Genomic DNA, 15,966 nt, shown 5'->3' with positions numbered 1-15,966 from the left:
AAAACGTTAGATGTCAGGCATTGGAGAGTTGGGCAGAGTAAACAAGAGTGCGTGGCGGTGACAGGCGGGAGGTGGCCGTAAATGTTGTTCCAATCGTAGCCGGCCAACAAATTGACCTGCATAGCTCTCTGCGCCTCCGCTCGTTGTCTCTCTGACGTCTCGAGTCTCCAGAGAATTACTTCTCCACAATGAGGCTCGTACAATGAGTTTGCGCCAAGTCCGTGACGTGAGACAAACCTGAAGATGCCGTCTGGAAGCTCAAGCTCGCGCCGCTTGCGCCCTACAGTATGCCCTCATATTCTGTCCCATGTTGGAGTTTCAAGACCCGCTAACATCCGCCGAAGCTGCGCCAGGCTACCTTCGTCCTTCCAAAGACAGGCCAGCGCCTCAAAGGCCTCGTGAACCTCCGCAATTCTACGCCAACCGACGAACACGATGAACGGTGCGGACTCCTCACGAACGAGATCCAGACACATTATGATGGATATATCCCAAGGCTCTCTCGCTACATGCACAACGCATGGGAACAGACGAACCAGTTTGCGAGGTCTGAGCCGGGGATTGGAGTGTTGAAGTACAGTCTCGCGTATTTCATCGGATCTCTCGCAACGTTCATCCCCGCAGTCTCGGCGATGCTTGGACACCAGGATGGGAAACACATGGTGGCTACAGTCACCGTCTACTTTCACCCTGCCAGGTCCCAAGGTGGGATGTTCAAGGCCTTGATCTGCGCGTTCCTGGCGTTCTGCTATTCCTCTTTCTTGACCATCACGAGTATGTTTGTGGAGATGTTCTTCCAGGATACACTGAATCAGCCTGCTCTTGGCCACGCAGTGGTTCTGATTGTTTTCTGTGGCGGTGGACTTGGTTTTGTTGGTTGGACCAAGCAAAGGCTCGGAGATCCTTTGGTGAACGTTGCGTGTTCACTTACTGCGCTTTCGACGATTACTGTCCTGACCAAAGAGGGCGCCGTGCAGAGCGGCGATTTATCTCTGGCTAAGATTTTCCAGGTCTTGAAGATGGTTCTGATGGGTGTGGTAGCTGTCATGGCTGTGTCTTATTTCGTCTTTCCCATTTCGGCGCGAAGAAAGCTGCGCGCGAATCTTGTCACGGTCACTGATACATTGGCTATCATGCTGGCAATTATTACAGAAAGCTTCTTGAGCGGATCAGAGGAAGAGCTTGCATCGGCTGAATTTGTCGATGCAGAAGCCAGACACCGAAAGGCCTATGGACAGCTTGATAAGCTTGTTCGAGAAGCTAAACTTGAACATTATGTATTTGGAACCGAAAGGGAGTATAGGCTTGAGAAAAAGCTTGTCCGCTGGGTGCAAGATATCACACACAACATGGGAGGGTTGCGCAATGCAGCGTCCCTCCAGTTCAGTTTGATCCGCGAGACTATCGCCCGTGAGTCTAGCTCAGCGGGTGCTCACCAGGGTGCTTCAACTCATGCCGACTACTTTACACCCATTGAGCGATCGTGGTCATTCCCTGACGGGTCGTTTTTGGAGCCTATTGTCGAGCGACCAGAGGAGGAACTGTCGCCTAGTAGCTCCGTGCGTTCCCGTCAAAATGAAAGCGCCCAGTCGACACCCAGACCATCACTGCTTCCAGCAGATGTTTTTACTATTTTCATCTCGCACTTGGGGCCATCGATGGTAAGTTGGAAACAAAATGTTCTCTTTGTATAGAAGCTGACTGGATGAAGCGATCGTTGGCATTCACATTGAAAGAAATATTCAAGGAAATCCCATTTGGACCTGCTCCAAACTACAAGGTCTCAGTGAATGGTCGTCTGCGGATCAGTCTTGACCGGGCTTTAGAACTATATAAAGACTCGCGCCAAAGGACACTTGCATCTCTATACCAACAAAAGGAAACTATGAATATGAAGACCCACGAAGCCGAGGCTGACCTTGAGGAAGTGTCAGCAAGTTGTGGCCACTTCAGTTTTTCCCTTCTTGAATTCGGAGAACAGCTCCAAGAGATGCTGGCTATCTTGGATGAACTGCAGCTCGAAGTTGAGGAGCGGCCTCACGGACGATCCTGGTCCTGGCTTAAAATCTGGCAGTGGTCAAAAAGCACAAAGACCGCCAAAATAGGTGATTTTGATGCCGGTAAGTACACACAGTCGCCAAAAGGTCTCTCAACGTTGTATTGACCTTTGCAGAGCCAACTTCCAGTGCACATACCAATAATCAGATCAACCACCGTCGCCATGCATCGGACGGATTGATTGCACACGACAGAGTGCCTGTTAACATTCGTGCCCACAAAGCACCCTCATCAAGAGATACGACGAAACAAAGACTAGGGTACCGTATATGGAAATGCCTTGGCTTTTTACGAAGAGATGACACAAAATACGCCATCAAGGTCGGAGCAGGAGCTGCTCTTTACGCCCTGCCTGCATTTCTTCCTTCGACTCGCCCTTTCTATACACACTGGCGCGGGGAGTGGGGTCTGTTGTCGTACATGTTGGTGTGCTCGATGACAATCGGCGCTTCGAATACGACGGGATATGCCCGTTTCCTCGGTACTTGCCTGGGGGCAGTCTGTGCCATTGTAGCATGGGAGGTCACGTCAGGAAATGTATTTGGCCTTGCGTTCCTGGGATGGCTTATGGCTATCTGGACCGGGTACATCACCATTGTTCGAGGTAATGGTCCGATGGGACGGTTCATCATGCTCACATACAACCTCTCTGTGCTATACGGCTACTCTCTTGCTCAAAAGGAGGCAAACAACGACGAAGACGAAGGCGGCGTGAATCCAATCATGAGTGAAATTGCCCTTCATCGAGTCGTTGCTGTGCTGTCCGGATGTATTTGGGGAATCATCATCACACGCATGATCTGGCCCATCAGCGCAAGGCGCAGACTGAAGGAAAGCCTGAGTCTTCTCTGGCTGCACCTGGGTCTCGTCTGGAAGCGGGACCCCCTATCGATCATGGCTGAAGAGGGGAAGAATGTTGTGTACATGACTCCGCGAGAGAAGCTTGAAATCGAGAGATTCTTGGCACGATTGGAGTCTCTTCAAGATGCAGCGGGTTTCGAGTTTGAGCTGAAGAGTGCATTCCCTGAAGCCTCCTATGCCAACATTGTCCGCCGCACCCGCATCATGGTGAACTCATTCCATACAATAAACATCGAGCTGATGAAGAATGATCCTGCTACTGAAGGCGAGATCAATCTCCTTCGATACACAGCACTAGAGCGACAGCAACTCTCTGCTCGCATCAGTCATCTATTATCAGGTTAGTATTTACGAGTTGCATTTATCTTGTGACGTATCGTGCTAAGCAACATTTCAGTCATGGCTTCATCAATGAAGCTTGAATATCCCTTGAGCGACGTGCTTCCTAGCATTGAACATGCCCGTGACCGGTTGCTAGCTCGCATCTATCGCTATCGTCTGGACTGTGAAGCATCGCAGCAGACCACAGATGAAGACTGCGCTTTGCTCTATGCCTACAGTGAGTTATGTCATGTTATCCTTTTCGATCCAGCGCTGACGCTTATACCCAGTCCTCGTGACCGGCCAATTATCAAACGAGATCATGGAGATCATTGGGGAGATTGGACAGCTCTTTGGTGTATTGAGTGAAGACGTAGTGCAGCTAGCTTGAAAGTCTATTGAGCACCTATTCGGAAAGGCATTCAAAATGCCATTGATCACTATCGAATCGATCTACACTGTAGATGCCAAGATCTCGGAGATCAATGCGGAGATTGGGCAGCTTGGGGTATTGAGTGAAGATGTATTGTAGCTAGCTTGAGACCCTATTGAGAAACCCATTGAGGAAACCTCTCAAAAATGCCATTGATTGCCATTGAGGCGATCTCCAATGCCAATATGTAGGCTGAGTTCGGCGCAGGTCGATGTATCCGTTTCTGGCGGGGAACTCGCAACTCGGAACCTCCCTTCCACCCAAACCCATCGCAATCTCTTTCACCTCATCAGTTTTCATCATCTATTCGTCGGTTTCCCGTATGAAACTATCATTTCTTCAATTAGATCTGATTTGATCCCCGGAGTCCTCCTTGATGAAGGCGTAGGTGCCGATATACCCTGCCCTTCGGCGTAGCCCGTCGCGCTCTCCAACCATGCAGATCGACCCGGCCGCCTTGAGTCGGAGTGACTCTGCATCAAATAACAAAGGCGCTGCGCCAAACGGTGCAGCCTCAATCAAGACTTCCCGGGCTTTGATATCGGTGCCGCGGCTGGACCTGGAGCATGCCTACACGGACCTGAAGGCCGCCATCGGAGACAAGTGGAGCGAGTACAAGGAGGCCACAGCCCTTTTCCTACTAGGTATGAGCTGAATCGCATTGGATGTCTGACAAGAGAGTGATAGCTCGAGCTCTAAGAAGACTGTTCCCTTTCTCCCCACGAATTGGACTTGGCTCGCTGACCTCCTGACCTCTTGCCCGTTTCTAGGACATTACAATCAGAACGAATACACATCGCGAGTCGACTATTTCCTATGCGCAGATCCGAAAAATGAACATCTACATAACAACTTTGTATGCGCGCTCATCGGAAATCTCACGCGCGACCTCCCCGATCATGGCGTCGCAAACTGGGTATCGGCCAATGATAAGCCATCGGCCATCTCGAAACCCGTCTCTGGAGATGCTGCGGAACAAAGGTTGAAGACTGAGGTTATGCAACTGCCTCCGAGGGATCGCCGGCGCATAAAGGCCATCACCGAGGTATGTGGTCACGACAGCGATATCTTTCCTCCCACAAGCGGCTGACAACACAACTAGCGCGATAACTACGAGACATTGCCCACGGAGCTTGAGGAATCCCATTTGGTCAAGCAAATAAAACTACCCAGTCAGGTACCTGCAAGTGCAGGAGGGCTGAACAAGACCAGTAAGGCGCCACCACCCCCTCGACGGACAAAATATCAATTTCGTGCCCATGGATATCCCTCTGCCAACAATAGGCCCTAACAATCTTTCTTCGCTCTAGACTGGGAACTGGAAATCCGAAAACGATATGCCCAACCCCTCGCCGCAGAGACGGGTGAATTCCCCGACGCCGAATCCATCTATTCACGAATGGTCCCCATATGTTACGAAGAATCCCTCCCAAGCGGTGCTGGTCTCCCTTGCGCTGAATTTATGGCCATTGCGACGGAAACATTTGTCAAGGAAGTTTTGTCTGCAGTTTTCTCGCGCACACGTTCGAACGGACCTTCAGGCACAATCAACAACATGATGATGCGCAAATATCGACAACAACTTGAGATCGAGGAACTTGCATACACACGGGGGGAGATTGCAAAAGACGCCGCGACAGGCTTGCTCCCCGTTGAAGCACGTGAGGCCAGTGTTCGGAGACCTCTGGGCGTCAGAGACCTGCGGCTCACTCTGGAGCTGGGTGGCGGTGTTCTCGGCCATATGCCGCTCATTGTGGACCAAATCATGGGCGGGTACTTTGAAGACGAGCTCGAAACAGAAAAGCAAGATCGCTTGGAGGACGGAGTTGAACCGCATGAGGACATCAAACAACCTGCAGAAGACGAGATGGACTTGGACGAAGATGAATCTCTCCTGGACTGGGAAGGAGGCGGTGTTGGTGACCGGGAACAGTTGAGCTCATTGCTTGACGAGTGTCTGTCCATGGCCGCATGAGAATTTTATACCCACCCCTTTTTCCATTTTACCATTTCTCTTTGTTTTCCTGCGTGCTGTCACATTACATTTTTCATTCTTCTTTTTGTTTCTGTTCTCGGTCTGGAGGAAGGGAGGCTCACGGCGTCCAGGTACTACTAAGGGAGGCTGCCACCGTTGTGGCGCCGCATGATTTGCATATGGATTCGGAGTTTGAAGATATGTCTTTGCGATCCATTCTCGATTGTGTCTTTCTTGTCCTACTTTCCCACTCTCCTCTTTATCGGTCGTTATCAAGGCGACTTGGCGATGTATAATATCACACACTTTCTACCGAAAGGACAAGCTTAGGGCAGTTGAGACGGAGAGAATCACGAGGAGGCAAGGGAAGGAAAAAAAGCGAAACAATGGCTCATTTCCCTGCTGGGGATAAGAGGTCAAGCTTGTTCGATACCCATGAATTCCATTCGTTCACTACGTTTCTTTCATCCACGTTGAAGAGCTGTTACAAGTCCACGGCCATCAAACTTGTCAGTTGACTGTTTTATAAACGTAAGAGAAGATCGACCTAGGCGTAAATGTAGAATTGAACCAATTTCCGTAAACCAATATAGAAGTATACGTAGCTTCCCGCTAGTTCGCTGAACGCCTTCGACGCAAGGCCGTAGATATACGTCATACCTAAATGAGAAATGTAGAACCTATTCAGTATTTAATATAGAAAAAGAAAATCAAGAAGCTAGTAAGGGAATGATCCAAAGGAATGGAATTCTATCAAGATGCATGGTGATATGGAGAACCAAAATACTGATTGCCAATGCAATAAGTGAGGTCCTCCTTTTCAAGTGCTCATTGAATAACATCAGGTGCATATAGATCTAGCTTGACAAAGTGCAAGAGCCGCATGCACCGGCTTCCCCTTGAAAGAAACGGTACACTTGGACATAGAGTGATATGTCACGCGGTACCAGTGAATGGCGCTTTGAGGAACTGATTGGGAGCCGGCATGGGTCATAAAGCATCATAAAGCACGCACGAACATCCTCATAGGCGCCGGCCACCTGGGCCAGCGTGCCCAGCAGCCAAATACGGCCTGGCGTTCACCTCTAGCCAAGAGCTGCTTTATGCCGTAGGAATGGAATCTAAGGATCTGATCCATTTTGACTAGATTCTATGCGTATTTCATAATTGTAACCTACGTCTTATCATGAAGTAGGGGATTCATTTATCCCTAGTCTATCTAAATAGACTAGATGCTGCTTTCGTTTTTGGCTTCAATTGGCCATGAGTCTAGGCTGAAGCGCGAACAGTCCATATTGAACTCGAGCCTAGAGTTTCCAATCTTCAAATGCCATCACCAGATGTGTATACTTGGATATAATGTCTCTAATAGTTGTATCATGCGGTATGGTCAATTCGCAGAGTTGTGCAGCCGCTACGCATGCAGTTAAGAGTAAATCTTCTTCTATTTATTTGCGACAGAGGTTCTCAATATGAATTGATTGGTCTCTGCAGTACTAATACAACTTGGTTGCTAAAGCAAAGTACTTTTCGTGAAGCTAAGACTTTTGCTTAGTATCCAAGCTTCACAAACGTTCAATCTGCATATCCCAAATCATGGGGCCCGATGCATCCTGTGGTGCGCTAGTAGAACTTGTGCAGATTTTTCTCATTGCCCGGTGCTGGTGGACAATGGCTATTATGCGGGCCTCTAGTCGATACCCGAGGTTCAGAATGGACCGTCCACAATACGAGCGGTAACTATTGTTTGCTGGGGAATCGGGCCACACTAGGGCTATGACTTGAAGATCCCAACAATGCGGCTCCCCATGTAATTCCAATACATCTGGAGTACACTTGGCTTCTCGAGGGGTGCATCACATTTGGTATAAACCCGGCTTGATACCAGTGAATCGATACTTGGAGAACGGTCATCTCAAGGCGACTGGGATGAAAGAGGAATTGATATCACGGTTGCAAACAGCAGTGAATCAATGCCAGGCCTCAAGAGGCACGTACTTGATCCGTAACACATCACAGATTGACCTGGAATCGTGGATGAGTCCGAATCCTCGCCCCATACCTCCAGAAGAGAAAAGGCACGGCACACATTGCCAACGCAATAAACGCCAACAGTGAGTTGCCCCACCCCAGCCCTAGAGCAGCATACATCGATGGCCCAGCCAAAGGCAACAAAGCCCCGACCAACGACCGCAGCGCCGTGTTAGCCGCCGTGACGGACGCAGCATATCGCAAATATGAGTCAACCAGATAAGTGCTGGCACACATAAAGACCGTCATCAGACCCACGGCGAAGACGCCGGTGCCTAGGATAGGCACGATCCAATGGGTGCCAGCCTGGGCTGACCAGCCATACCAGAACAAGCCTACAGGCATGAACCAGCAGCCAACCATCATGGGTAGCAGACGGGATTCAGGCGTGAAGCAGCCCCGTTGGATATGGTTGGTAGCGATGCGGTTTGCCACGGCGCCGGTGACGACCAAGCCCAGCATACTCCCGATACCAAAGCCCAGGTATGCCAGCCCAGCGACACCATGCGAGAAGCCGTATTTCTCCTCGAAGATGGAGGTGATGGTAGTGAACATGAGGTACAGATAGCCGTACGTCGTGGCGGCGAACAGCGCCACGAGGAACACAATCGGCGAGCCGAAGAGCAGCTTCAACGGGCGGGCCAGCGCCGAGAAGAACAGCTTCGGGTCGAGTTTGCCTTTGTCGTGGATTGACCGGAGGTCAGGGTTGCCGGTGGACTTGCGCAGACGAGCAGCCTTGCGCTCAAGGACGACGGGGCCATAGGATTCACGATACCAAATAATAGTCAGGATCATCATCACGCCAGTCTATTCACCGTCAGCTTTAGTGGGTAAAAAATAGAGGAAGAAATGTAGACATACTACAATGGCAATGACCCAGAACACCCAGCGCCAGCCTTCGGCTTCAGCCAGAAAGCCACCAGCGACAGGGCCAACGACCGGACCGAGGATAGGACCCATAGCCCAGATGGCCATGATACCGGCTCGCTTCTCCTTGGGGACCATATCGGCGACGGTGCCAGAGCCAATGGTCAGAGGACAGACACCTGCCATGCCGGCCAGCAAGCGAAAGACAATGAGCTGCGGCATAGTTTGGGCGAGGGCGCAGGCGATAGTAAAGATGAGGAAGAGCAGGTTGCAGCTGTGATATAATGCCACACGGCCATATATCTCGGAGAGAGGGGCGATGAGGAATGGACCGAAGCAGTAGCCCAGGATGTAGACAGAGACGACAAAGGAACCCAGCATGCTGCTGGTGACGTTGAATTCTCTCATTACATCGCTGACTCCTGGGGTGAACATTGATGAGGCTAGAGGACTACCTAGGTGTGCTGATTAGTCTCGTTCAACTGGAAGTACCGGCGCGACTCACGTTATGAATGTATTAAAGGCCATCAAGACCAACTGGCGTCCTTTTTTCCATGTGGGCCAGTTGAATGGGTTCTCTGTATCATTTGGGCCGTCGAAATCGACGAGATTGGCATCCTGTTTGACCTCCTCATCGTGAGGAACAACCTGTTTCTCGAGGTCTGCCATAGTGTTACAGAATATGTAAAAGACTACGAGCCATCGCTACAGATATATACAAAAACCGGGTACCGGCACGACTTCGGCTGTTCTATACATATCACCCCGGTGAATTCTCCACAGCACTGTCAGTTTGGCCAATCGCCAGCACTTCTGGCGTCAATTGTGGCTTATGCCGGAGTTTCTATGCGGACATAAGAATGAATTATGCGGACATTTTGGGTTAGTGGTGTCTGCATCGTATTAGTTTTTATACGCTGGTTGGCCCCTGTCTAGATTTTCACGTTGATTTCCATTTCTGGACAAAGGCTCTAGACCTTTGCTGTCTGATACATACATCCTTGTAATTCAATTCCACGGGCTCTATACCCCCATAACGCCTTTGAAAAGACCAAATCAGCTAGTTGATGGTATTCGCGACAAGCTTCAGGATTTCCTCGGTAGATCGGTACGCATTGACTGGGTCCTTAGCAATGGACTGCCAGATCTCGCCGTGCTTGGGTTCCATCGACGTGCACTTGGAGACGACATCTGATCGTTTTTCCTCAGTGCCGTGCTGCATAAGGAATTTGTAATACCAAGCCCAGCCATCACCGTAATCGCTATCGGCAACAATGGCCTTCTCAAACCAGGTCATGGCCTTTTCCAGACGACGCTCACCCCAGAAGATGCGAGCAACAGTGATGAACAAGATCGGGTCGTTCTCAACCTTCTTGATAGCCTCCAAACTGCGAGCCTTGCGCTGAGCCCGCGGCTCGAGGTGCCAGATGCTTTCACTCCACAAGAGGCCTGATGATGGGACTTCCTGGATAGCACGTGCCATGAGAACCTTCGCCTGGGCAATATTGTTGGCGCGGCGTTCAACGCGCACACTTTCAGTCCAGAGCTCAGCGCTCTTAGGTACAGCCAAACGAGCACGATCAAGAACAGACCGAGCTCGGACGACGGCACCGGCCTTCTCTTCCAAGCGGGAGGCGAGAAGCCACAAGGCAACAGATTTGGAGCAGGCTCGAGTGCCTGTACCATATGCCTCTCGTGCTTGTGGGAACTTGTTCTGTGCTTCGTATAGTTGGCCCTTCATCATCCAAAGCTTATCAGCCTTCGGGAAAAGCTGCAATCCTTGGTTGGCCAAGTCGAGGGCGTCGTCGGTGTTGCCAAGCTGGCGCTCGAATGCAACGCTCTTGATCCAGACACGATCTGTGCCTGCTTCGCGACGAGCCGTGGCAAGAAGCTCTCTGGCCTGGTCGGTCTGCTTGGCGTCGGCCTCCAGCTTGACAGCGGCCAGCCAGATGTCTTCATTGTTGGGGTTTTGGTTGAAAGCACGGCCGAGGACTCGGCGTGCGTCGTCAATCTCGCCGGACTGCCACTTTTCCTTGGCGAGTTGGAGCCAGAGCTCTTCACTCTGGGGGCATGCCTCTACGGCTTTCTCGAGAACCTGCCAGAGTGCTTCTTTGGTGCCATGATTACGCTCCAAGTCTGCTGCTGCCAGCCAGATTGATCGGCGATTGACGAACACCCGCAAAGCGTAGGCGTAGATGGCACGGGCAGTCTCATATCTACCACGGGCAATACTGGACTTCGCGTCATCCATCCAGATATCCTTTCGGTCGTCATCCTCGTCCAGTCCCCATCCGAGTGTCTCTTGGATGATACCGCCACAGGTGAGTACAGCGCCTTCTGCTTCGCACTTTTCGGCTTCCGTAATCCATTCCTCTCTCTTTAGCATGGCATTCTCGCGAGCCAAAGCCTGAATAGCACGTTTCATAACGTTAACCCTAGCAAAAGTGCCCATCTGTTCCTGGAGTCGAGCTGCGGCAATCCAAATCTCGTAGCTGGTAGGGACGGCCTTGCGAGCAGCGTTCAAGACCTTTTGTGCGTTGTCTGGGGTTTCTAGGCGAGCAAGGGCAAGCCACAACTCGACTGATAGAGGGATCATCTCGACAGCCTTTGCCAGAAGTAGACGCGCATCCGCGGGATCTTCTTCCAGGTTGACGGCTTCCTTCCAAATCTGAACAGATTGAGGTATGTGTAGAATGGCCTGTCTGAGAACGTTCTTCTTGGCGCGAGTGTCGGTTTCTAATTTCATGGCTTCGGTCCAAAGTCTTGTAGAACGGTCATTGTTCTTGATGGCGTTTGCTGCAATGACCTTGGCGTTGTGACCTTCATTAAGTCGAATATTTTCCAACCATGCGTCTTCACTCTTCGGACAAAGCTCACATCCCTTGGCGATGAGGTTTCTAGCGGCCACGATCTTGCCAGCAAGCTCCTCAAGACGGGCGAGTGCAATCCAACCAGGAGCATGCTTCGGGTTGGTTTTGGTGACGGATTCCAACAGAGTCCGAACTCGCTTGATATCGCCCACCTCGACTTCACCGGCTTTCACTTCTGATTGGGTCAAACTAGTCAAGTAGCCCTTAGGGTCGATATTCGTGGCGCTTCCTGATGATGTGTCCGCAGATGATCCCAGTGCAGCCTGGTCAAGTCGAACTTTCAACACTTTATCACGCGCCGCGCCGATGTCTGCAAAGTTCGTCATAGTACCATCGGCTTCTCCATCACCGGCATCTGGTTGCGCTCCATCGTCGGCGACTGTTGTACCGTATTGGGCCGAGTCTCTAGCGCCAGCGATGACGCTATCCGGAACGGCGTAGAACCGCTGTCGAAGGTTCTGCTTCTCTCGTCGATTCTTGCCCGTCAAATCACCAACCTCGGGGAGGTTGGCCCAATCTTCTTCAGACACCGAGGCGAGGGTTCGTTTCAAATCGGCGAATTGTTGTTGGATCTTCGGGTTTTTGCGATTGTAATCTTCTTCTTCGAGTTTCTCTCGGGCTTCCCTGTAGGTGGCGAGCGATTCAAGTCGGTACTATGTCCAAACAACCGGGGCTAACCCGATGAACAAATGATATTGAGGGGAAGGGGAGTGTAAGACTAACCTGCGAGCTTTCCGGCGCCTGTCCATCTTCTCATCTACCTCTTGGTAAATGCGGTCTGCCTCATCGTCCTCTTGATCGAACTGTCCGTATGCGAACAGTCCCACCTCATTCTCCGGATCCTGGAAGCGCTCATCGTCTTCTTCCTTCTCGTCCTCTTTCCCTCCTTTCTCGCGCGATTGGTTTCCGTAGGCAGTAGGTGCAGCGGCTCCTAGTTGCTGTGCTCTCTTGTTTAGAGCAGCTTGGATTTGTTCGGGTGTAGGTCCTTCGCGCGCCGGGCCAAGATCGGAGCGAGTGGTGAAACCGGTCGCACCACGACCAAGACCAGCGACATAATTGTCAGGCGCTTGCTGGCTCAGGAAATCTTTTCGTCCGGACGCCATGTTGGGCACGACACAGCTCAGGAAGCTCGAGATCACAGCGAAGGAAAGGCGGGCGTGAGAAAAGTTAATCCGGTGCCGGCAATCTTATCGGCCAAAAAAAGTTGCCCACATTGAAGTCGATGCGCAAGTCTTCTTCTTTCCTTAATTCTTGAATCCTTGAGGTTCTTTCATACAAAATGCCTAAAGTCGCGAGACAGAAGCGTAATAATGCTTCACAAGGCCTTTCAGATGCTGCTGCCAAGACTAAAGCTGCTCACAGCATCTTCAAGATGAACACTGATATTGGCCAGCACGTTTTGAAGAACCCTGGTATTGCAGGTAAGCTACTCTTTATCTACAGTATATCTTTTATGGCTAATAATTGGATGTATAGCTGCTATTGTGGAAAAGGCCGAGCTCAAGCAAAGCGACGTGAGTTCTCGAGGCGATTGACTAGATTTACAAACACTGACGCTATATAATCTCCAGATCGTGCTTGAAATCGGTCCCGGAACTGGTAACTTGACAGCCAAGATTCTCGAAAAGGCGAAGAAGTGTATTGCCGTTGAATTGGATCCTCGTATGGCTGCTGAAGTCACCAAGCGATTCCAATCTACCCCATACCAAAAGCGTCTGGATGTCATTCTTGGAGACGTGATGAAGACGGAGCTCCCATATTTCGACGTCTGCATCAGTAATACCCCCTACCAGGTATGTATATCCCACGGTTGCAAGGGTCGCGACTGTTTCTAATGCAGTATAGATCTCCTCTCCTCTCACATTCAAGCTTCTGGCTACATCTCCGGCTCCTCGCAGTTGTATTCTCATGTATGTCATTGCCAAAACCGTCATTGCGAAAGCTATGTGTATCATTAAGATCTAACGTAACTCTCATACAGGTTCCAACGTGAATTCGCCCTGCGATTATTCGCCAAGGCCGGCGACAAGCTTTACAGTCGACTTTCAGTCAACGCGCAAATGTGGGCCAAGATCGACCACATCATGAAAGTCGGCAAGAACAACTTCAAGCCCCCACCTCAGGTCGAGTCCAGTGTCATCCGAATGGTTCCCAAGAACCCGCGGCCACAGATCAACTACGACGAATGGGACGGACTGTTGCGCATTGTTTTCGTGCGTAAGAACAAGACCCTCCGGTCTAGTTTCATCGGTACCATGAGCATTATGGACATGCTAGAAGGAAACTACCGAACATGGTGTGCACAAAACGACATCCCCGTGGAGGATGGTCCGGCCGAGGTCGCCAACGATGATGCGATGGCAATGGATATGGGCGAAGAGCAGGAGCAGGCTCCTGAGGAGCCCGCCGACGAGGTCATGGACATGGACGATGACGATGTCCCTGACTTCTTCAAGGAGGAGACCAACGCTCGCATTGAAGCAGCGCTTAAGAACGGAGCGTCGCGCAAGAAGCGAGGCAAGGTTGCAGAGCTCGTCCGTGAAAAGGTGCGCCAGGTCTTGGAGGATGAGACTGGACTCGCAGAGAAGCGTGCGAGAATGTGTGACGAGAATGATTTCTTGAAGTTGCTGTGGGCATTCAACCAAAAGGGAATTCATTTCAACTGAGCGAAGCACCATGTCTCTGCCCGGAAACATCCCATGGAAGCCGGGAATTTGGATGATGAATTATGATTACTATCAATAAAAGATACCATTTTCAGGAGGAACATCCCCAGCAGGCCGAAGATGAGCGCGCGAGTCCTGGAACAGACTCTGCCAGATGAATGCCTCGCTGAGTAAGAGCTCAATGTCTTTCTCGGTCCAGTCCTTCGTAGGCAATGCTTGGAGGAACATCATAACCTCCTAGGTTGATGTTAGTATATCGGGAGGGTGGCCATTTATGCTAGCAGTTCATACCTGGAAATCCATCTTGACCAATTGATCCGTCCACTTGACCAAGAATGCGGCGCAAACATAAAGGTGGAATCGAGAGAAGCCCTGCTCCTCGGCCTATCATGACGGTCAGTATCCGTTGAAAGCACCTCCAAGTAGACCCAAACATACCATATAAGTATCCCACATGCGTATCGTATTTTTGATGTTCATTTCCCGCATGAGCAAGCAGTTCATCCATCGGAAACTAAATTGCATAAATTCCACACCCTCTTGCTCTAAGTGCTTGGCGAGTGTCGAGTCGATGCGCATTGTCAAGTCCCGTAGCGCCCTGACCTGTCGATGAATACCGGGTTGAGCATATATGTAGTTGTCCTGGATACCATCCAAAAGCTTTGTAAGACACCAGAAAGTGTCGGCTTCTACCGCGTCCAGCACGCTTCGGGGTAACTGGCCGGGATCCATGCCTTGTTCAATATTCAGATCGGTAATGTAAACACCTAAGAAGACCTGCCAGAATGGTGTTACCAGGTCGTTAATACCTTGGACGTAGCCGCTTGCCGGGTGACGAATAGCCCAGACGTAGAGGATGCGTTCCAAGGACCGCTGAGTGGCTTCATATCCATACAACGGAATGTGAGGACTGGTGCGCGGGACATCGATACTGATTTGATGCCAGACTGCTTCATCCAGTCCTCTGCCGCGACCCTTCGTCGAATCGGGCGGTTTTGTGGAGCTTGCTCCACTGCCTCGTTCAAAGGCTTGCCGGACTCCATCAAGGTATTCCTTGCGCTTCCGCTCTAGCGTGGAGATACGACGCTCGCTGTTTGTAGGGAGATATCCCAGCAGAAGTTGCCAAGTCATTGGCCGCACTTCTTCCGGAACGCCTGACCAAGCGAGATTCCGCAGTTCAGTGGGGGATACCGTGCTTGCCTGCAGAATGCGCTTGAACTTGTTGATTCGTGTAAGGCGACTAGAGTGGATGTCTCTCTCTTTCGGCGATGCATTTGTGGGTGGCGGAGAGTGATTAATGAGGTTCAACGCATTGGCAGGATCTAGGGCCAATTAGCACAATCCAGTCTTCTTACCGCGACCCATACATACCTTGCAAGATGTCTTTGTATTGAGGCCGGAGGATCTTGCCCTCTCCCTTTCGCGCGGTTGGATACATTGGCGCACCACGTTCTTCCGCAATGTCTGCACTGTCCGCCCGGCTTCTGTTATTCGAGGCCAACCCATATCCAAGCGTTGATAGATTGCCTCCAGTCCCACCACCAGTATCCAGGTTATCCGGTTTTAACTGCGCGGACCGTTTTCTTCTCATACTAGCCAGGCTAGGAAGCCCAAATTCATCTTCGTCGTCGTCGTATACAATCTCGTCATCATCATCTTCATCATCTTCGGTGGGGTCACGACTCCACTCGTCGACCCCTGGGGTCATAATGCCAGGATAGGGTTGGCGGGGAGGCGATGCGACCACGTTTCCTGGCCTGCGATTCAAGTGCGATGCAACATTTGTAGCCGATGACTTTGGTGGGGTTCTGGGGCGTGAGTGGGAGGATGTAGCTCTGCCAAGAAGACACATTGTCAATCACCATTTCCGCAAATGGCGTCCGT

The 15,966-nt window shown here is 50.9% G+C and overlaps 6 protein-coding genes across 6 annotated transcripts; 3 read left to right on the top strand and 3 right to left on the bottom strand.

Moving 5' to 3' along the window:
* Positions 1-243: 243 nt before the first annotated feature.
* PENARI_c011G07194 (FUSC family protein) lies at positions 244-3,631 on the top strand (the record flags this gene model as incomplete). Its single annotated transcript, XM_022632648.1, has 6 exons — positions 244-285; positions 345-1,661; positions 1,712-2,120; positions 2,174-3,259; positions 3,317-3,478; positions 3,531-3,631. 6 exons carry the CDS (start codon positions 244-246, stop codon positions 3,629-3,631), a joined length of 3,117 nt encoding a protein of 1,038 aa, XP_022487372.1.
* Positions 3,632-4,109: 478 nt separating this feature from the next.
* On the top strand, positions 4,110-5,648 carry PENARI_c011G10567 (TADA1 family protein; the record flags this gene model as incomplete). The annotated part of the gene is made up of 4 exons (XM_022632728.1): positions 4,110-4,317; positions 4,444-4,718; positions 4,776-4,884; positions 4,984-5,648. The coding sequence occupies 4 exons, from the start codon at positions 4,110-4,112 to the stop codon at positions 5,646-5,648; spliced, it is 1,257 nt and encodes a 418-aa protein (XP_022487441.1).
* A 2,013-nt stretch (positions 5,649-7,661) lies between these two features.
* On the bottom strand, positions 7,662-9,215 carry PENARI_c011G00038 (MFS transporter; the record flags this gene model as incomplete). The annotated part of the gene is made up of 3 exons (XM_022632466.1): positions 7,662-8,486; positions 8,541-8,997; positions 9,052-9,215. 3 exons carry the CDS (start codon positions 9,213-9,215, stop codon positions 7,662-7,664), a joined length of 1,446 nt encoding a protein of 481 aa, XP_022487416.1.
* A 391-nt stretch (positions 9,216-9,606) lies between these two features.
* On the bottom strand, positions 9,607-12,519 carry PENARI_c011G12515 (U4/U6-U5 snRNP complex subunit PRP6; the record flags this gene model as incomplete). Its single annotated transcript, XM_022632773.1, has 2 exons — positions 9,607-12,040; positions 12,140-12,519. 2 exons carry the CDS (start codon positions 12,517-12,519, stop codon positions 9,607-9,609), a joined length of 2,814 nt encoding a protein of 937 aa, XP_022487507.1.
* A 176-nt stretch (positions 12,520-12,695) lies between these two features.
* On the top strand, positions 12,696-14,082 carry PENARI_c011G03423 (dimethyladenosine transferase; the record flags this gene model as incomplete). The annotated part of the gene is made up of 5 exons (XM_022632550.1): positions 12,696-12,837; positions 12,893-12,930; positions 12,988-13,209; positions 13,262-13,326; positions 13,398-14,082. 5 exons carry the CDS (start codon positions 12,696-12,698, stop codon positions 14,080-14,082), a joined length of 1,152 nt encoding a protein of 383 aa, XP_022487517.1.
* A 72-nt stretch (positions 14,083-14,154) lies between these two features.
* On the bottom strand, positions 14,155-15,790 carry PENARI_c011G05445 (GTPase-activating protein GYP1; the record flags this gene model as incomplete). The annotated part of the gene is made up of 4 exons (XM_022632599.1): positions 14,155-14,319; positions 14,374-14,466; positions 14,521-15,404; positions 15,454-15,790. The coding sequence occupies 4 exons, from the start codon at positions 15,788-15,790 to the stop codon at positions 14,155-14,157; spliced, it is 1,479 nt and encodes a 492-aa protein (XP_022487657.1).
* Positions 15,791-15,966: the final 176 nt, after the last annotated feature.

Source organism: Penicillium arizonense (assembly GCF_001773325.1).
Source record: "Penicillium arizonense strain CBS 141311 chromosome Unknown PENARI_contig011, whole genome shotgun sequence".
In the NCBI taxonomy this organism is placed as follows: domain Eukaryota; kingdom Fungi; phylum Ascomycota; class Eurotiomycetes; order Eurotiales; family Aspergillaceae; genus Penicillium; species Penicillium arizonense.
This window is presented reverse-complemented; position numbering and strand designations above follow the sequence as displayed.